Here is a 21,322-nt window from a genome sequence, read left to right as displayed (position 1 = left end):
GCGAGGGGGATTGAATATAAAAGTAGGGAGGTCTTGCTGCAGCTGTATAGGGCATTGGTGAGGCCGCAGCTGGAGTACTGTGTGCAGTTTTGGGCGCCGCACCTGCGCAAAGATATTTTGGCCTTGGAGGGAGTGCAGAGGAGGTTTACTAGGCTGATACCGGAGTTGAGGGGGTTGAGCTATGAGGAGAGGCTGAATAAACTGGGCTTGTACTCGTTAGAGTTTAGAAGAATGAGAGGAGATCTCATTGAGACGTATAAGATGATGAATGGGATGGATAGGATAGAGGTGGAGAGACTCTTCCCGCTCAAAAAAGACAGTAGGACTAGGGGGCACAGCCTCAAGATAAAAGGGGGGCGGTTTAGAACGGAGTTGAGGAGGAACTTCTTCACTCAAAGGGTGGTGAATCTCTGGAATTCTCTGCCCGTTGAAGTGGTGGAGGCTGCCTCGCTAAATATTTTTAAGACGCGGGTTGATGGGTTTTTGATAAGAGAGGGGATTAAGGGTTATGGGGAGAGGGCGGGAAAGTGGAACTGAGCAGCGACAGATCAGCCATGATCTTATTGAATGGTGGGGCAGGCTCGAAGGGCTAGATGGCCTACTCCTGCTCCTATTTCTTATGTTCTTATGTTCAAGGGGTTGAAGGATCTCTACTTGTTTCTACATTACACTCCCACCTGTGGAAGGTCTGCATCTGGTTCACCTGCTGCCTCTTTTTTCATTGTTTGTAAGATTTTGGAGCAGAAGGAGGCCATTTGATCATGGCTGATTTGTTCCTCATCCCCATTTTCCTGCCTTCTCCCCTTTACCAATTAAAAATCTGTCTAACTCTCCTTAAATTTCCTCACTGTCCCAGCATCTACTGCACTGTGGGGGAGCGAATTCCACAGATTCACGACCCTCTTGATTTCTCCTCAACTCTGTTTTAAATTTGCTTCCCCTTATCCTAAGACTATGACCTCTCATCCTAGAATGTCCCACAAGAGGAACCGTCTGCTCCACGTCTACTTTATTCAGACCTTTTATCATCATGTATACCTCAATTTGATCTCCCCTCATTCTTCTAAATTCCAGAGAGTATCGGCCTAAACTGTTCAATGTCTCTTCATATGGCAAACCCTCATCTCTGGAATCAATCTAGTGAACCTCCCCTGAATTGCCTCCAATGTCACTACATCTTTCTTCAAATAAGGGGACCAAAACTACGCAGTTTCTAACTGAAGGAAATTGACATTGAAAAAATATATTACAACTTGCAGACAAACTGTAGAGTTGCGTGGCGCGTGTGCGGTTGCATGGTGCGTGTTGCAAACTGGCAGTAGTAGATGGTTCCAGGTGGTTGCTTAGATGGCTCTGCTTCCATAAAAAAATCATTGTGTGGAAAAGAGAGGTGCTAGAGAAGCCTTTTCTAGTCACCAGGACAAATGCAAGAATGTCAAATTTCAAATGCTCACAATTTATACTAGAGAGAAAGGTAGCTGTTGTTTAGTTTTAGTTGCACAAATAGTTGGAATAGCCATGAGGTCTCCTCTTGGCCCATTGCCCGCTACCTTTTGATCAACTTCCACGAGAAATGCATTTTTGTGGAATGAGCCCGAATCATCTACCCTGTGTGTATTTCCAATGGTATGTTAATGTTCTTTTGATCTGTGGTGTTGTGTAAGGATTTCCTCATGCACCTTTAGTACACTCCATTCTGTGTTCAAACCCATTTTTAAGGCTCCGATGTGCTCCCTTTTCTCAATGTGCCAGTTGAAAGATCTGCTAATGGGATCTCCAGTGCAAGCCAGAAATTCAGCAATGTGTCTCATTCAGCCACATGGGATGGCATGGTGGTTAGCACTGCTGCCAACCAGTACCAGGGACCCGGGTTGATTCCTGGCTTGGGTCACTACTTGTGTGGAGTCTGCTCGTTCTCCCCACATCTGCGTGGGTTTCCTCCCAGGTGCTTCAGTTTCCTTCCACAGCCTGAAAGACGTGTGTGGGTTAGGGTGCACTGGCCATGCTAAATTCTCCCTCAGTGTACCCAAACAGGTGCCAGATTGTGGTGACTAGGTGAATTTCACAGTAACTTCATTGCAGCATTAATGTAAGCCTAGTTGTAACACTAATAAATAGACTTTAATTTTTCTGTCTCCGGCAATATTCATGGTTGAAACTGGAGGTTTTTAGATTTTCAGTTGGTTCCCCCCCATGACAGCTTTTTGAAGGGAGATTTCCACTCCTCAATGCTGCTTCCTGTTGGAATAAATTACAGCTTTCCGGGAAGAGCTGCGTCCATTCCAGATTATCCTGCAGCAGAAGACTAAATAGTCTGGGTCTCTATTTCCTGGAGTTTAGAAGAATGAGGGGTGATCATATAAGATAAAGATAAGATCGTGAGGGGCTTGACAGGGTAGATGGTGAGATGTTCTCATTAGTGGGAGAGTCTCAGACAAGAGGATGTAGCTACGAGATAAAGGGCTGGTCGTTTAGAACTGAGGTGCGTAGAAATTTCTTCTCACAGAGGGTGGTGAATCTCTGGAATTCTCTGCCCCAAAGGATGGTGGAGGCTGGATCATTAGAAAGTGGAAGTGATAAATACCTGATAGATTGAGGAATAGAGGGCTATGGGGAAATGGCACAGGGAAGGAGTTGAAGCCAGCATAGATCAGCCATGATCGTACAGAAGGGTGGGGCAGACTGAAAAGACTGGTGGCCTACTCCTGCTTCTATTTCCTGTGATGTAACTCGTGACGTGCCCCTCATCTGGGGCAAAGATGACAAACTCAGCCCCTGGTGACTATTGCCAAATCTTCTTTAGGCGTCTGCATTTGCTGTTGCTCACAAACTTGTCACTATCATGTTGAATCTGCTTCTGTCACTGTTTCAGACAGTGTGTTCCAGATTATTATTACTTGGTGTGGACGAAAAAATTCTTGTTCTCTTCCCTGATTCTTTTACCAACTACCGTAAGTCTGTGTCCTGTAGTCACTGACTCTCCTGCCATTGGGAGCAGATCGGCAGGATTGGATTTGTCCTGCTTTTTGTGAACAGGACATACGTAGGCAATTGTCTATGCTATCCTGTAGCTGCCAGTGTTGAAGCTCTAATAAAGCAGTTTGGCGAAGGACTTAACTAGTATTTTATTCATTTGTGGGACATGGGCGTTGCTGGCTGTCCGGCAATTATTGCCTATCCCTAGTTGCCTTTGAATTGAGTCACTTGCTAGGCCTTTTCAGAGAGCATTTAAGAGTTAACTACATTGCTGTAGCTCTGAAGTGACATGTAGACCAGACCAGGTAAAGACAGCAGATTCCCTTCCCTGAAAGGATGTTAGTGAGCCAGATGGGTTTTTCTGACAATCAGCAATGGTTTCATGGGTCATCAGTGGATTCTTAATTCTAGATTAATTCCAGAATTCTCAGTTCTTTAGTTTCTTTATTTGTGTCACAAGTAGGCTTACATTAACATTGCAACAAAGTTGCTGAAAATCCCCTCATCGCCATACTCCGGCGCCTGTTTGGGTACACTGAGCATGGCCAATGCACCTAACCAGCACATCTATCGGACTATGGGAGGAAACTGGAGCAAACAGGAGAAAACCCACGCAGACACGGGGAATGTGCAGATTCCACACAGTCAGTGCCCAAGTTGGGAATTGAACCTGGGTCCCTTGCGTTGTGAGGCAGCAGTGCTAATCACTCGGCTGCCCATTCTGGAGAACAGGTTTGGAACACAGATGGGATGTTGTCCGGGCTCCCTAGGTTTTGCTTCCTCTAGTGCCTTCAGCTGTTGCTTAATATCACAAGGAGCTGGTAGCCTGGCTGTCGTGGCTAATATTTATTTGTCAGTCAGTATCAAAACAGATTATCCAGTCATTTGTGGGAGCTAGCCGTGTGTGAATTGGTTGCTGTTTCCTATATTATAATGACTTTGTGGAAGTAGTTCACTCCTTTTTGGTCTTACATGGGATGTGGGCGTCGCTGGCTGGGCCAGCATTTGTTGCTCATCCCCAGTTGCCCTTGAATTGAGTGGGCTTGCTAGTCCATTTCAGAGGACGTTCAGAGTAAACCACATTGCTGTGGATCTGGAGTCACGTGTAGCCCAGACTGGGTAAGGACAACAGATTTCCTTTCCTCAAAGACATTAATGAACCAGGTGGGTTTGTCCAACAATCGACAATGGTTTTGTGGTCTTCAATAGATTCTTAATTCCAAATATATTTACTTTTAATTGAATTCACATTCCACCATCTGCCGTGGCGAGATTCGAACCTGGGTCCCCGCACCATTAACTGAGTTTCTGGATTAATAGTCCAGCCATAATACCACTCGGCCATCACTTCCTTGGACTTTTGGATGTCCTGAGGTTATGAAAAGTGCTGTCTTTTTTTTAATTCGAGTGCTGCAATGATGGATTTGCTCTATTCTGACATCACAATGTAAAGCATTTTTTGAAGTTCTTGAGGTAACTGAATAAGAGAATGGTTGACAGGAAAATTTGTAAGTTGTCTGATTTGTTTCCGCCCCAAGTTACTAAACATAGTTATAATGCCATTTACTGAGGCACGCTTTACTTCTGTGCTTGTGAATTGCTAGTGTGCAGTAACCAAATGATTTCCAAAATTTGTTTATTGATAGCGGTTATGGTAATAATGGTGATAATTTATCAGACTGGAGAGATCTAGGTTATCCAAACTTAAGTTATAATGTACAATTTGAGAACTGTGTAGTATGTTTGCTATCTAAATATTTCAAAAATCTAAGTATTTCCCTATTCAACATGCGGGTTTTATAAATAGAGGCAGAGTGTATTGCAAAAAATGTATTTTATGTAGTGCTTTTCATAACCATCAAACTTGACAAGGTGCTGGGTTTTTGTGGGATGTTGATGGCTAAATATTGGCCAGGCACGATGTCATGGGACCTTTCACATCCACTATTGTCGATTATATTAATGATTGAGGTGAGAATGTAGGAGACATGGTTGGTAAGTTTGCAGATGACACCAAGATTGATGGCATAGTGGACAGTGAAGGTGGTTATCTAGGATTGCAGTGGGATCTTAATCAATTGGGCTAGTGATTGGCAGATGGAGTTTAGTTTAGACAAATGTGAGGTGATGCATTTTGGTAGACTGAACCAGGGCAGCATTTACTCTGTTAATGGTAGGGCGTTGGGGAGAGTTACAGAGCAAAGAGATCTCGGAGTACATATTCATAGCTCCTTGAAAGTGGAGTCACAGGTTGAAAGAGTGTAAAGGAGGCATTCAGCATGCTTAGTCCCATTGGTCAGAGCATTGAATACAGGAGTTGGGATGCCTTGTTGAAGTTGTACAAGACACTGGTAAGGCCACACTTGGAATACTGTGTGCAATTCTGGTCACTATTATAGAAAGGATATTATTAAACTAGAAAGAGTGCAGAAAGATTTACTAGGATGCTGCCAAGATTTGATGGTTTGAGTTATAAGGAGATGGCTGGATAGACTGGGACCTTTTTCTCTGGAACGTAGGAGGCTGAGGGGCGATCATATAGAGCTCTATAAAATAATGAGGAGCATAGATCAGTATGATAGTCAATATTTTTTCCCAAAAGTCAGGGAGTCTAAAACTAGAGGCCTAATGCAGGCAATTAGGACTAGCTTAGGGGTTTTTAAAGAAAGGGCAGCATGGACAAGCTGGGCCAGAGGGCTTGTTTCGATGCGGTAATCCTCTGTAACACCCTGCTCAGGCAGATTGGAGCCACAGTTTGATGTCTGAAAGAAGGCATCTGCGACGGTGCAGCACCCACTCTACTGCCTCCAATTGTCAACTTGGATTTTTTTTGCACTCGAGCCCTGGAGTTGGACTAGAATTGGGAACGAAAGTGCGAGTCCTATCAACTGAGCCACAGCTGACTAGTAAGAAAACTGTGCTAAACATTTATAAATCACTGGTTACGGCAGAGTATTATATGAAATTTAGGAAGGATGTCATGACCTTTATGAGGTTGCAGAGGAAAGTTGCAAGTGTTACCAAAACATGAAGGGCATTTAATGCCGAGAGTCAGGAGGAACTAGTGGTGTTCTTCATGTGGAGAAGTTGAAGGGGAAATTTAATAGAGGCGCTTAAAATTAAGGAACAATTTTGAGATAAATCTTTTCCAGTGCCTCATGCTACCAAATAAACCTGTTGGACTTTAATCTGGTGTTGTGAGACTTGTTACAGAAGCAGTTTTAGTAGAATCCTTCAGAATGAAATTGGCCAAATCCTAATGGGAAATATTCGTAGAATCTTGCAAAGAGCTGGCGTCGATGCCGTGGGTTGAGTTGGGCTCCTGTCTTGCTACAGGATTGGATATTTGTGCTAAATAATAAAGGGGAAATAAACATCTTGTTAATTTCCATTGAAACCCTTGATTGATTTGTACCTTTGTAATGCGCTCTGGTGCGTTATTGATTGAATATTTGGTTCCATCAACAAAACCAACGTTTCAGTTTGAATGCAAACTTAGCAAATTGCTGAATATTGATTTGTTTTTCTACTGTTGGAATTTGTAGGGGATGAGTTTTGCAATGTTGGGACTCTTGTTGTACTTTTAAAAATATGTACAGCTCATTGCCTCGATTTTCAAACTTAGTGCTTTATCCGAATGTGGAACTTGGCGGCGGCAGCAGAAGTCGAGACAAATAATGTAGCTGGATTTTGAGGGGAAGCTGGATAAACACAAGATAGTTTGAGATGAAATCAGCTGGGAGGTGGGACCAGCATGTACCTGTTGGGTTTAATGGCCTGTTCTTGTGCTGTAAAATTCTGCATGATTCTACATGTGCTTTTATTAAAATGTAAAACCAAACCTGTGTAACTTAAGTGAAGTGAATGACTTGACTTCCTACGGTGCACTGCTGTGGCGTCTTTACAGCCACCGATACATTTTGGGCTGTAAAGCTGGCCACAAATTTTCTTCTGTTTCCTCTGATGTAAGTCTGATTACTTTGAAGTGTTTTGCAAAGTAGGTTACGGTAGGAGCAACAAAAGTCAACTGATGAAAGTAATGCTGTGCTGCAATTGACCACTAAGGGGTGCCACAGTATACAGTGATGATAGAAATATCATTGAGTTCCAACCTTTCTCTAATGTTACGTAAGTGAAGCAGCAGGGGGCCACTCGGAATATGTTTAAGGAACTAATGCTGAAGGCCTGTTTAGAAATCCCAGAGTAGGTGAACACAAGTATATGTTGCGACTCTAGCTGTAGAAGAATATATCCTCTTGTTTATTTACAGGTCAGTCCCCAAGGCCCCGTCTACTGTTTTGTGTGGGCATATAAAATATTTTGAAGAATCATTGTTCAATAGTCATAGAATCCCTCCAGAAGGCCATTTGGCCCATCAAACCTGCACTGATGACAATCCCACCCAAGCCCTATCCCCATAACCCTTGCTAATCTCTCTGACACTAAGGGGCAATTTAGCATGGCCAGTCAACCTGATCTGCACATCTCTGACTGTGGGAGGAAACTGGAGCACCCGATGGAAACCCACACAGACACAAGGAGAACATGCAGACTCCGCACAGTCACCCAGGGCCAGAATCGAACCCGCATCCCTGGCACTCAGGCAACAGCGCTAACCACTGTGCCACCATGCCGCCCCAATATCCTGACCAATATTCCTCCCTCAATCAACATTGCTAAAACAGGCGGTCGTTATCAGATTGCTGGTGTGGGAGATTTGCTGTGTGAGTGGTTGAGAGAAAATACGTTGAAAGGCTGAGATGAAGCGAATGGAATTGGAGGAAACTTGTCTGATGTTTTGCGGGAGATAGATGACATCGTGGTGCAGGCTAATGCTCAGGGGACACGGGTTCAAATCCCAGCATGACAGCTGGAGAAAGTGAAATTAATCTGGGATTGAAAGCTGGTTTCAGTAATGCTGACCATAAAACCATCATCTATTGTTGTAAAGACTCGTCTGGTTCATTAATGTCCTTCAGGGAAAGCAATCTGCCCCTCACCCTGTCTGGTCTATGTGTGACTCCAATGTAGTGATTCTTACCTTCCCTTAGAAATGGCCTAGAAAGCCACTCTGTTGAAGGGCAGACAGGAGTGGGCAACAAATGTTGGCCTTGCCAGTGTCACCCGCATTCCCAGGAAAGAATAATTATTTAAAAACATCACACGCGCTAGTTAAATGCTGCTTATACTGTGTAATTCTGTTCAATTTTCCTTCAGAAATGAAACCAGTTTTACATTTTTGTATCGTTTTGTGTGTGGCAAATAATATCCTTCTCCCTTGGCTTCCGAATGTCCGTTTTAATTTTCCAGGGATGAGGATGACATCAATGATGTGGCCTCTATGGCCGGTGTCAACATCAATGAAGAGAACGCACGCATTCTTGCAACAAACTCCGAGTTGGTGGGCACTGTAATCCGGTCCTGTAAAGATGAAGCATTTCTCTCCTCTGTATCCCTGCAGAAAAAGGCTTTAGAAATAGGTAAGTAACTGGTTACCAGCACAATAGCTGAAATTTCCAAGAGGTGTAGGTGGTAAGATTCACTTTCGGGAGTGCAAGAGCGGGTGGTATCAGATCTGCTCATTACACGATTGACCCCTGGGGAGGTGGTGGGAGCAAGTACGATTGTGGCATTTAAGAAGCATCTAAACGCATCCATGAATAGGATGAGAACGGAAGGGTACAGACTCCGTAAGTGCATACGGTTTTAGTTTAGACGCGTATCATGATTGATAGAGGCTTGGAGGGCAGAAGGGCCTGTTCCTGTACTATACTGTTCTTTTGTTCCTTGACTTCAGCAGATAGGGTGTTGTGTGACTTTGTTACCTCAAAATTCGACCGCTGGCTGGCATTTCACCTTACACTCTCTGTATGCATGAATCTTCAACCTAATTTGCATTAAGTCCCAGACTCCTGATCGTCCCCTGTGTTTGTTGACCAACATTGGCTGCTGGCCTGGTAGTGCCTCAGTTTCAGAATTCTCGCCCTTGTTTCCAAATCCCTCGATGGTTCATGCTCCTCTCCGTCTCTGTAATCTCCTCCAGCCCTGTAACCCTCCACAATCTTTATTTCCCTCCAGTTCTGGCCACTCGAGCAGCCTGATTTCTGTTTGCCTCAGCGCTGGCTGCTGAGACTCTAAACTCTGGAATTCCTTCCTAAATCTCGCCCCCTCTTGCCCCCTTAAAGACATTTCTTAAACTTGCCTATGACCAAGTTTTTTGCCTCTGTTCCAATATCACCTTGCCCAACGCTGCCTAGTTACATTCCAATTACGTGTTACTTACTGTTGTTCTTACTACTTTGGAAGACAGTGCCACAGAGGTTACATAAGAACATAAGAAATAGGAGCAGGAGTAGGCCAACTAGCCCTTCGAGCCTGCCCCGCCATTCAATAAAATCATGGCTGATCTGTCGTGGCTCAGTTCCACATTCCCGCCCTCTCCCCATAACCCTTAATCCCCTCCCTTAATGTTCTAGGGACACGTAAGATTATATAAGAAATATATAAAATTATGAAGGGAATAGATAAGATAGAAACAGGGAAGTTGTTTGCACTGGCGGGCTAAACTAGAACTAGGGGAAATGGCCTCAAAATAAGGGGGAGCAGATTTAAGACCGAGTTGATAAGGGACTTCTGCACCCAAATGGTTGTGAATCTGTGGAATTCCCTGCCCAATGAAGGAGTTGAGATTACCTCATTGGATGTCTTTAAGGCAAGGATAATAACTTTTTGAACAGTAAAGGAATTAAGGGTTATGGTGAGCGGGCTGGTAAGTGGAGCTGAGTCCATGAAAAGATCAGCCATGATCTTATTGAGTGGTGGAACAGGCTCAAGGGGCCATATGGCCTTCTCCTGCTCCTAGTTCTTATGTTCTTATGACACAGGTTCAGATCCCACCATGGCAGCTCGTGGAATTGAAAATCAATTAATAAATCTAGAATGTAGAGCCAGTCACAATAGTGGTGCCCATGACAACAATTGTCAATTCTTGTTTGGGGAAAAAAAAACATCTGGTTCTGCTGTACTGGAGAACTACTTGTTTGTGATAATTAAACTTAACAACGTTTGCTTTTCTAAAAGTCAGCTAGTTTTTATTATCACAAGACTGCATGCAGTATATGGCCGAATCTTGGACACAGATAGCAGTCCGCACTAACTGCTGATTCTATCCCAAGACTGCACCCACTACAAGGATCAATTCAATAATTATACATTTTCTTATCAGCTTACATGATGTTAGTAATACAAGCAGTGGTACACTGAACAAAACAAAATCTATGACTCCCTCATCCCCGACCTTGGCTCTGTGACTCCTTTATGCCTTATTTTCTGTAATAAACAAATTCTGTGACTCCCTCCTTCCCGACCTTATCTAATGTCTCATATGTTATCTCGTGGTATATGGAGTCAAAACAGACTGAGGCCAAGCACTTGGCCTTCTCTGATTGTAGTCATTTCTTTGTTCAGAGTCAGTCAGTTTTACAGGAGTCTGGCATTTTGAAATGGCTTGATCTGCTATCCTTACTTTATACTAAATACTTGACCATTTTTCCTATTAGGCCACTGCTTCATTTGTACACTATCACAGTTCAATAATGTCATTTAGGGAAGAAAATCTGCTGTCCTTACCTGGACTGGCCTACATGTGACTTCAAACCCACAGCAATGTGGTTAAGTCTTAACTGTTCTCTGAAATGGCAGGGTGAGACACTTGGTTCAAGAGCAGTTAGGAATGGGCAATAAATGCTGTCTCAGCCAGCAACACTCAGATCCCATAGAGTCACAGAGGTTTATAGCATTGAAACAGGCCCTTTGGCCCAACTTGTCCATGCTGCCCAGTTTTTAGCACCAAGTCCTAATCACCCACGTTTGGCCCATATCCCTGTATACCCACGTAACTGTCTTAAATACTCTAAGAGATAAAATTGTACTGCTACTACTACCTCTGGCAGCTTGTTCCAGACATTCACCACCCTCCGTGCAAAAAATTGCCCCTCTGAACCCTTCTGTATCTCTCTCCTCTCACCTTAAACCTATGGCCTCTAGTTTTAAACTCTCCTACCTTTGGGAAAAGATGTTAACTATCTACCTTATCTATGCTTTTCATTATTTTCTAGACCTCTAAGATCATCCCCAGGCGCCAGGGAAGAAAATCCCAGTGTGTCCAGCTTCTTCTTATAACTTGTACTATCAAGTCTCAGTAGCATCCTAGTAAATCTCTTCTGCACTCTTTCTAGTTTAATAATATCCTTTCTGTAATAGGGTGACTAAAACCGCACACAGTATCCAAGTGTGGCCTTACCAATGTCTTGTACAACTTCAACAAGACATCCCAACTCCTGTATTCAATGTTCTGACCTATGAAATCAAGCATGCCGATTGCTGTCTTCATCACTCTGTCCACCCAAGATCCACTTTCAAGGAGCTATGAACCTGGACCTCTAGATCACTTTGTTCTGTAACTCTTCCAAGCACCCTACCATTACCTGAGTGAGTCCTGCCCTGGTTCAATCTACCAAAATCGCATTTATCTAAATTAAACTCCAATTGCCATTCATCAGTCCAATGGCTCAATTGATCAAGACCCTGTTGCAAACCTAGATAACCTTCACTGTCTGCTATGCCACCAATCTTGGTGTCATCTGAGATTGTCCATTGTCCTGGCCAATATTTACCCCTGAACCAATGTTACTTGAATATCTGGTCACCATCGCATTGGGTGTTTGTGAGAGTTTGTTGCATGCACATTGGTTGCCATGCTTCTCCAAAGTGCTTCAACATTGATTATAAAAAATCTTTGGGATGTCCTGTTCTCAGGAAATGTGCTTGTTTTGTGTTATTTCTTTTCTGCTATTGGCTCCTTTGACTTTCTTCACGTCTACTGATGGCAGGCAGTTTGAAATGCTTGGCTGAGAATTGATTTTTTTTTAAAGGCAACAAAAGGACAAATGCCTTGATATTTTTGGGGTAAACACATCACTTCAGCTGTGACCTCCGTGATTTCTCTTGAAACCTGAACTTGTCCAAGTGTCAGGCTGGACATGCTTTTCAGTTTAGTGATGAAGCCGTGTAATCTTAATCAACACAGTATTTACAGCGCATAAACTGGCAACACCATGGCCGGAATTCTCCGGCCATTCATGCCCCATCACTGCTGTAAGTGAGAACAGAGAACTGGACACTCAGCCAAATCTTTGTTCACTTCATGGGGACCAGAGAATCCTGTTGGCATGAATGGCCAGAGAATTCTGGCCCATGTGTTTAGGCCCCTCTTTGTCTAACCCAATCAACATGTCTTATTCCTTTCTCCTTCCTGCTTATCTCGTGACACCAAATAAATCTACAGTCCACTTTCTTGACTCAACTGCTCCCTGTAGTGGTCGCAAGAAGTCTTGCAATAGCAGGTTAAAGTCCAACAGGTTTATTTGGAATCGCAAGCTTTTGGAGCGCTGCTCCTTCATCAGGTGAGTGGTTGAACCTGGTTAAACCTGGCGTTGTGAAACTTCTAACTGTGCCTACCCCAGTCCAACACCATCTCCTCCACATCGTGGCCCTGTTGTAGTGAGTTACATTATAACTTTTCTCTTGGTGAAGATCCTTTTTTTAATGAATTCATGAAATGTGGACATCACTGGCAAAGCCAATATTTGTTGGCATCCCTTAGGGGACTGAATAGAAGTTTATAAGATGATGGGAGGCGGAATAGATAGAGTGGACATTCAGAAACTATTTCCTCGCGTGGATGTAGCTGTTACTAGGGGGCATAACTATAAGGTTCGTGGTGGGAGATACAGGAGGGATGTCCGAGGTAGATTCTTTACTCAGAGAATGGCTGGGGTGTGGAATAGACTGCCTGCTGTGATAGTGGAGTCGGACACTTTAGGAACTTTCAAGCGGTTATTGGATAGGCATCTGGAGCACACCAGAATGAGAGGGAGTGGGATAGCTTGATCTTGGGTTCGGACATAGCTCGGCACAACATCAAGGGCCAAAGGGCCTGTACTGTGCTGTACTGTTCTGTGTTATATGCCCTTTAGAAGGTGTTGTGATATGGTGATTCTTACTGGATTTATTAGTGACGTTCTTATTTATGGTTCCCTGATTCTTGGGGCCTGATCTGGAGAGGGGGTGGAGGTAAAAACACAGTTGTTGCATCTCCTGCACTTGCATGGGAAGTTACTGTTGACCACGGAGGATTGTCAACGGATCTGTCTGTGGGCCTCACGGAGTTTGCAGTCCCCTATTGACTGAGGGACAGAGACTTGCTTAACAGCTGATGTTTAAAACCAGCTGTTTACCTGGACTGGGCACTGTAGGTTTGACTTGGGTGAAGCTTTATTCATTGTGTAAATAAAGGGTGTTGGTAGGGAGACTGAGCTTATTATCAGTATCATGGGAAAGGGAGGGGCTGTTGGGGTAATTGAGTGGACCAGAGTATCAAAGGGGAATATGCTAAAATGGGGAGTGCTGGGAATGAGGTGCTGATGGTGGTATCATACCATGAATGACAGAAGATGATCTGTTGAATATAGAGGTCAGAGCAAAGGGGACCTGATTGGGAGGGAGGGGAAAGGGTAAGAGCATCATCTCTCCCCTATCGAACCCTTTCATAATCTTGATTTTGTGTTCTTTTCCTTGTGAGACGAGGCTAGGCTTGCTCAGAGTTTTTGATACCTGTGTAAACTCTGTTCTACTGTCATCCTCATCATTTTTATTTTGTGCAGCCTCAGCGATGAATCGATATGCTTGTTATGTGTCACACTATAATCTGAGTGCACACAAACATCTATTTTCCAAAGCAGCAGTGAACACTCAGCAGGTCAGGCAACATCCGTAGACACAGCTGACTTTCCAGGTTCATGCCCTTTCATCAGAAGAGGATCATGTCCGCCCTTTTCCTGCACTTCAGCTCTCGGCCCTCCACTTCACTCCACTCCCCTCCTGATAGGGTTCCCTCTGCCCTGGTCTCCGTATTTGACAGGTCTACCCAGTCATTTGTGGTGTGATGCCACTGTCAGCACCTCATCACCAGCCCTTTCCTCCTTAGCATATTTCTTTGCGGTGCTTTGATTTTGATTTGATTTTATTCGTGTCACGTGTATTGGAATACAAAGAAAGGAGAGTGCGCGGAATGTAAGGTTAGTCATAGCTAAGGTGTAGAGAAAGATTAACTTAATGCAAGTTAACTCTCTTCAGAAGTCTGGCAGCAAGGAAGGAGCTGTCCTTGAGATGATTGGTATGTGACTTCAGACTTTTGTATCTTTTCATAGAAACATAGAACATTGCAGCACAGTACAGGCCCTTTGGCCCTCAATGTTGTGCGGAGCTATGTCCAATCCCAAGATCAAGCTATCCCCTCTCTATAATTCTGAAGTGCTCCATGTGCCTATCCATTAACTGCTTGAAAGTTCCTGAAGTGTCCAACTCCACTATTACAGCAGGTAGTCTATTCCACACCCCAACCACTCTCTGAGTGAAGAATCTACCTCGGACATCCCTCCTATATACCCCAGCATGAACCTTATAGTTATGCCCCCTAGTAACAGCTACATCCAACCAAGGAAATAGTATCTGCACATCCACACTATCAATCCCTCTCATCATCTTACAAACCTCTACTAAGTCGCCTCTCATCCTCCTCCACTCTAAAGAGAAAAACCCCAGCTCCCTCAACTTTTCCTCATAAGACCTACCCTCCAAACCAGGCAGCATCCTGGTAAATCTCCTCTGCACTCCCTCCAGCGCTTCCACATCCTTATAATGAGGTGACCAGAACTGAACACAATATTCCAAATGTGGTCTCACCAATGTCCAGTATAATTGCAGCATAACCCCATGGCTCTTAAACTCAAACCCCCTGTTAATAAACGCTAACACGCTATAAGCCTTCTTCATGGCTCTATCCACTTGAGTGGCAACCTTCAGAGATCTGTGGATATGAACCCCAAGATCTCTCTGTTCCTCAACATTCCTTAGAACCCTGTCGTTGATTCTGTAATCTGCATTCAAGTTTGTCCTATCAAAATGAATCACCTCCCACTTATCAGGGTTAAACTCCATCTGCCACCTTTCGGCCCAGCTCTGCGTCCTATCAATGTCTCTGCAGCCTGCAAGAGCCCTCCACCTCATCCACCACTCCACTAATCTTGGTGTCATCAGCAAATTTACTAACCCACCCTTCAGCCCCTTCTTCCAAATCATTGATAAAAATCACAAAAAGCAGAGGATCCAGCACTGACCCCTGTGGTACACCGCTGGTAACTGGCCTCCAATCTGAAAATTTTCCCTCCACCACCACCACCCTCTGTCTTCTATGAGACAAGCCAGTTACTTATCCAATTGGCCAAATTTCCTTCTATCCCCACGTCCTTATTATCTTCATGAGTCTACCATGGGGAACCTTATCAAACGCCTTACTAAAATCCATGTATACGACATCAACTGCTCTACCTTCGTCCACACACTTAGTTACCTCCTCAAGGAATTCAATCAAATTTGTGAGGCAGGACTTATCCCACACGAAACCGTGCTGACTATCCTGGGTTAAACTGTATCTTTCCAAATGGTCATAAATCCTATCTCTCAGGATGCTGACCACCGAAGTAAGACTAACTGGCCTATAATTACCAGAGTCATTCCTATTTCCTTTCTTGAAAAGAGGAACAACATTTGCCACTCTCCAGTCCTCTGGCACTATCCCTGTGGACAGTGAGGACCAGAGATCAAAGCCAAAGGCTCCACAATCTCATCCCTTGCCTCCTAAAGTATCCGAGGATGTATCCCATCTGGCCCAGGGGACTTGTCCATCCTCAGATTTTTCAAAATTGCTAATACATCTTCCCTCAGAATATCTATCTCCTCCATCCTATCAGCCTGTATCCGGCACTCATCCTCAAAAAATGGCTCCTCTCCTTAGTGAACACTGAAGAAAAGTATTCATTCAACGCCTCACCTATCTCTTCTGACCTCCTCTTCCTGACGGAAGACGGTGGAAGAGACAATGTCCGCGGTGCGTGGGATCCTTAATTATACTGGTCCTCTCTTCAGTTGATCCAGCATCTCTTCCCTTTCCCATGGTGCCTTTTACAAGTGCAGAAGGTGCAATATGTGTGTTTTTTTTACCACCTCCCCTCGCACTGTATCAAACCCCAGATACACATTCCCTTCCAGATAAGCAGTGATTTTTATGTGTGTGTCAGTTCAGGATGCTGTATTCATTGTCCACAATGCAGTGTTCTCTGCACGGTGGGATACCAAGTGCAGGTTGGGTGACTACTTTGCGGATCACCTTTTGTTCAGTCCACCAGCATGATCCTGAGCTTCCAGTCGACTTGTCATTTCAATTCTCCATCTCGCTCCCACTCTGACCTTTCTGTCCTTGGCCTCCTGCAATGTTCCAGTGAAGCTCAAAGCAAGCTCGCAGAATAACATCTCATCTTTCAATGTGGCACTTGCCAGCCTTCTGGAGTTCAGTAAACTCTGCCCCCATTTTGTTTCCTTTCCCTTGTTTTGGCTTTACTCTTGTTTTTTGTTCTCCAGGTGTTAGTGATTCATCATTCTGCCATTTGCACCTACTTTAAACATATCACGTGGTTCTTTATTGTTCCATTACCCCTTTGGCCTTGCACCGTCAGACCTTTTGTCATTTAATCCCACTCGCCTTCCCACAGATCACAGGCCTTTCTCCCCCCGCCCATCCCCTTTCACTTGCTTAAAACCTGTTACTTTTATTAGTCTTATGATTTATTATTATTTTATAATGTGTTATTGCACTGTATTGAAACACATGAGATCCTGAGGGGATTTAATTCTGGGAGGATATTTCCTCGTGGGAGAGTCTAGAGCTAGAGAACATCATTTAAGAATAAAAGATCTGCCTTTTTAGACGGAGATGACGAGAGCTTGTTTCTGGTATGTGAAGGAGTGGAGGCACTGAATCCATAAAATTCCTACAGTACAGAAGGAGGCCATTCAACCCATCGAGCTTGCACTGCAACAATCCCACACCATAAGACACAGGAATTAGGCCACTTGGCCCATCAGCTCTGCTCTGTCATTCAATCATGGCTGATATTTTCTCATCCTTATTCTCCTACCTTTTCCCCATACCACTGATCCCCCTTATTAATCAAGAACCTATCTATCTCTGTCTTAAAGACACTCAATGACCCGGCCTCCACAGCCATCTGCAGCACAGGGCCTATCCCCATTGCCCCATGTATCAACCCCACTAATCCCTCTAACCTACATATCTTGGGATAATTTAGCATGTTCAATCAGCCTAACCTGGACTGTGGGAGGAAACCGGAGCACCTGGAGGAAACCCAGGCAGACAGGGGAAGAATATGCAAATGCCACACAGTCACCTAGGTCTGGAGTTGAACCCAGGTCCCCGTTGCTGTTGTTGAACTTATTCAAGGCTGAGTTAGACAGGTACTTAACAAACAGAGGAGTCGAGGGTTATGGTGGAGCAGATGACAAAGTGGAGTTAAGACCACATCCAAATAAGAAGTCTTACAACACCAGGTCCAACAGGTTTATTTGGAATTGAGAGCTTTCGGAGCTCTGCTCCTTCAGCAAGTGAGTGGACTCAGGTGAGATGAAGGAACAACGCTCCAAAAGCTCTTGATTCCAAGTAAATCTGTTGGACTTTAATCTGGTGTTATGAGACTTCTTACTCTGCCTACCCCAGTCCAATGCTGGCATCTCCATGTCCTGACAACAGATAAGCCATGACCTTGTTGGACAACAGAACAGACTCAAAGGGCTGAATAGCCTAAATGCTGTATGTGCATTGTGTCAGGTACATTAGTTCTATTTCCTTCCCCCACTTTGTTGCCAGTTCTGCTGAGTATTTCCTGCATTTTCTATATTTATTTCTGATTTCCAGTATCTGCAGTATTTTGCTGTTGTTTTCCAAAGGTTGTGATTAAAAGGAAGATGCATAAAGAATTACTTTTGAGCACTCTTGAATTAATACAGCACAAAGTGCTGAAGTCTAAGGCCGTTAGCCCATTTTAACAGTCCTGATAATAGATAGAATGTGCTGTTATTGTCTTCATTTTAGCTTCATCCCATACTGAGCCTATGGGTGTGACTGCAGAATCTCCCAGATACCTTTTCTTTAAAAGCCTTGAGTGAAAGTAGCCCCTGCAACTGGAGTTAATTTAATTCTAGCTGAATTCTGCCCAGGTAATTTGTTAATAAAATCCTGCCCTGGTTTTATGCGAGGTAGTTTCGAATGCATGCTTCATTGGGTTGCAATTTTTGATTTAGAAGCAGCCACAAATAAGATAGTTGTTGTGGCGGTTTGTCCCTTACTGTCCTGTGCTAAAGAGAAAAGTTTGTTTGAAAAACGAGGCCCTTTTCAAAACTCATCTTGATTTTTCGCCCCCCCCCCCCCGGGATTTTTTTTTAAATGCTAACTTGACTGAGTCTGTGCAGATTATTCTTGTTCTTTTTCTAAAGTTGTATACTTGGCTTTTAACAAAGAGGTAACTGGATAGGGAAGTCTGATTTGTTCTGGTGTGCTTTACGGCTTGCTTTCTTGACTGCAGCTTGATCTTTCTCTTTCCCCTGAGCGAATTTGTGGAGCCTGTGAAAAACAGCAAACGCCCAAGGTGCCGGTTTAATGAGGAATTTCTTCCCCTGCTCTCCGCTCCCCACCGCCCCCCCCCGCCCTTTCTATTCTGCTGGTGTTTCTATCGGCCCACTGTTCTCATTTTCACACTGCCCTTCGTGTAATTGCTGAACTATATAGGAGCAATCGGAAGGGAGAAGTGAATCCGTCTTATCTGTAGACATCAGCTTCTTGCATCACTGTGAAACCTGTGATTTGAATTGGTTATTTGAGTGACCCTTCCAGTTAAGTTGATGCAGGTTTCCATTTTTTTTATGTTGTAAATTGCATTCCACTCCCCAATCTCCCTCCCGCCGGACCCCATCCCACACATGCTGTTTCTTAAGTCGTCGCTCTGTCTGCTCCCCCCCCAGCCCCCGGGTGGCTTCGGAGAGTTTGTGGAAAACCCCAAAGGCACTTTCTTGATCCTTTGTGTTACTTCCATTGATTGTACCTGTTGCTGGGAGGGTGGTTTGTCTGGTGTGTAATTCATGCACATAAATAGGCTGCCTCGGGAGCCGCAAATCTTCCTCCCAGCTTCCTCGGAACGTCCTGAGCCACCTGCAAAAAAAAATCCCCATCAATTCACTGTTGTGTAGTTTTGCTCTTCAGTCTCCAATGACGGGAGTTATGCTTTTGGTTTTTTTTAAAGTCCTGGCTCTTCCACCATCTCTTGTTAGTGTATAAGGAGGCCTTATGTGCACACACTGGAGGTTTACTTTGCATGCCAAATTGGAGCATCTCTGATTCCTCCAGAGATTGCAGTTAACATATAGAACATAGAACACTACAGCACAAACAGGCCCTTTAGCCCACAAGTTGTACTGATCATATCCCTACCTACCAGGCCTATCTATAACCCTCAATCCCATTAAATCCCACGTACTCATCCAAAGTCTCTTAAAAGACCCCAATCAGTTTGCCTCCACTACCACCACCGACGGCAGCTGATTCCACTCACCCACCACCCTCTGAGTGGAATTGTTGATGTTCATTTTTCCTAAGTCATCTCACTCTCTTGGCACAGATTCTATTTTTGGCCACTTACCGATCAGACAACCTTCCGGTGGATTTTCCTATTTCGTCTGCTCCCCCAGCAGTCCATGATGCTTACAATTGTTGGGGAAAGGGTGTCACAACAGGTTAGTACTGCAGCCTCACAGCACCAGGGACCCGGGTTCAATTCTGGCCTTGGGTGACTGTCTGTGGGGAGTCTGCACATTCTTCCCATGTCTGTGTGGGTTTCCTCCTGGTGATCTAGTTTCCTCCCACATTCTAAAGGCATTCAGGTTAGGTTGATTGGCTATGCTAAATTGCCCCTAGTGTCAGGGGCATTGGCAGGGTAAATGTATGGGGTTACAGAAATAGGGCCTAGGCGGGATTGTGGTCAGTGCAGACTCCGTGGGCCAAATGGCCTTCTGCACACTCTGATTTTCACAGTAACTTCACTGCAGCGCCACACTCTGGCACCTGTTTGGGTACACTGAGGGAGAATTTAGCATTGCCATTGCACCTAACCTGCATGTCTTTCAGACTGTGGGAGGGAAGTGGAGCACCTGGAGGAAACCCACGCAGACATGGGGAGAATGTGTAGACTTTGCATCGATAGTCACCCAAGCCAGGAGTTGAACCCGGGTCCTTGGTGCTGTGAGGCAGCAGAGCTAACCACTGTGCCACCGTGCTGTCCACGGGGAATGAGGAAAGGGATCTAAGCCTCAGTCTCATTCCCTTTTCTCCCTGCGTTCCTCTTTCTTCCTTCCTTCTCCTCCCACATTGCCACTTGTTGAAGTGAATAGGAAAATTCCCTGGGTGGTACAATGGTTTGGGTGACTGTGTGGAGTTTGCACATTCTCCCCATGTCTGCGTAGCTTTCCTGTGAGTGCTCCAGTTTCCCCCCTCAGTCCAAAGGTGTTCAGGTTAGGTTGATTGGCCATGCTAAAATTGCCCTTTTGTTGTCAGAGGAGTGAGTTGGGTAAATACTTGGGGTTATAGGGGTAGGGCCTGGTTGGGATTGTTGTCAGTGCAGGCTCAATGGGCTAAGTGCCGCCCTCCTGTACTGTATGGATTCTATGATGTTAACAGAATCTACCTGAGTCTATTTAACTGCAACCTCTTATTGATCCTGTGAAAGAAACTTTTTTAAAAAATCAAAGCAGCATTTTGGCCCAATTGAACTATGAACTTGCCCAGTGTTAACTTAACTAGCAATTGAACCTGTCATCTTAAAGTTTCTCCTTGGAACCTTTTAAGCTTCTTAGCAGCAGGATAATGCATTATGCATCACAAAGCATAACATTCCTGTCCTTACTGCGTTTTGAATAATTTATAAGTGGCACCCTGGGAGATCCATCAGCATTTATCTATCACTGCAGCAATTTTATTTTTAATGTGCCTTATTTCCTCCTTTTTTTTTCATGATTTGTCTCGTTTCTCATTGGTGTTCATACCTGTGTAGGTTACCAATTGTACTGTATAGAATTTTACAGCACAGAAACAGGCCATTCAGCCCATTTGGCCAGTGCCAGCTTCGACAATGTCATTAACCTGAAACCACCAATGTTGCCTGGCCTACTGAGTATTTCCAGCACTTTTTTCTCTAATTTCGGACTTTCAGCATTTGCAGTATTTTGTTTTTGGGCCCATGCTCCAAACAAGCCTCCTTCCACTGTCTCTCTTACTCTCCTCCATCTCTGTGTCCTCTATCTCACCCCATCAGCATTTCCTTCT

General features: G+C 44.3%; 1 protein-coding gene across 2 annotated transcripts in view; it reads left to right on the top strand.

Annotated features, from left to right (window-relative positions):
* LOC145346882 (transcription initiation factor TFIID subunit 4-like) overlaps window positions 1-21,322 on the top strand; it is a 137,795-nt gene that overhangs the window by 41,591 nt on the left and 74,882 nt on the right. For both annotated transcript variants that reach the window (XM_080194743.1, XM_080194744.1), the window contains exon 10: window positions 8,287-8,456. In XM_080194743.1, the coding sequence (XP_080050869.1) occupies window positions 8,287-8,456 (170 nt within the window). The remainder of the gene's footprint in view (window positions 1-8,286; window positions 8,457-21,322) is intronic.

Source organism: Carcharhinus amblyrhynchos, chromosome 8, assembly GCF_965287045.1.
Source record: "Carcharhinus amblyrhynchos chromosome 8, sCarAmb.v2.hapA, whole genome shotgun sequence".
NCBI classification, from domain to species: domain Eukaryota; kingdom Metazoa; phylum Chordata; class Chondrichthyes; order Carcharhiniformes; family Carcharhinidae; genus Carcharhinus; species Carcharhinus amblyrhynchos.
Note: the sequence above shows the minus strand (reverse complement) of the source record. Positions and strands in the feature narration are given on the sequence as shown.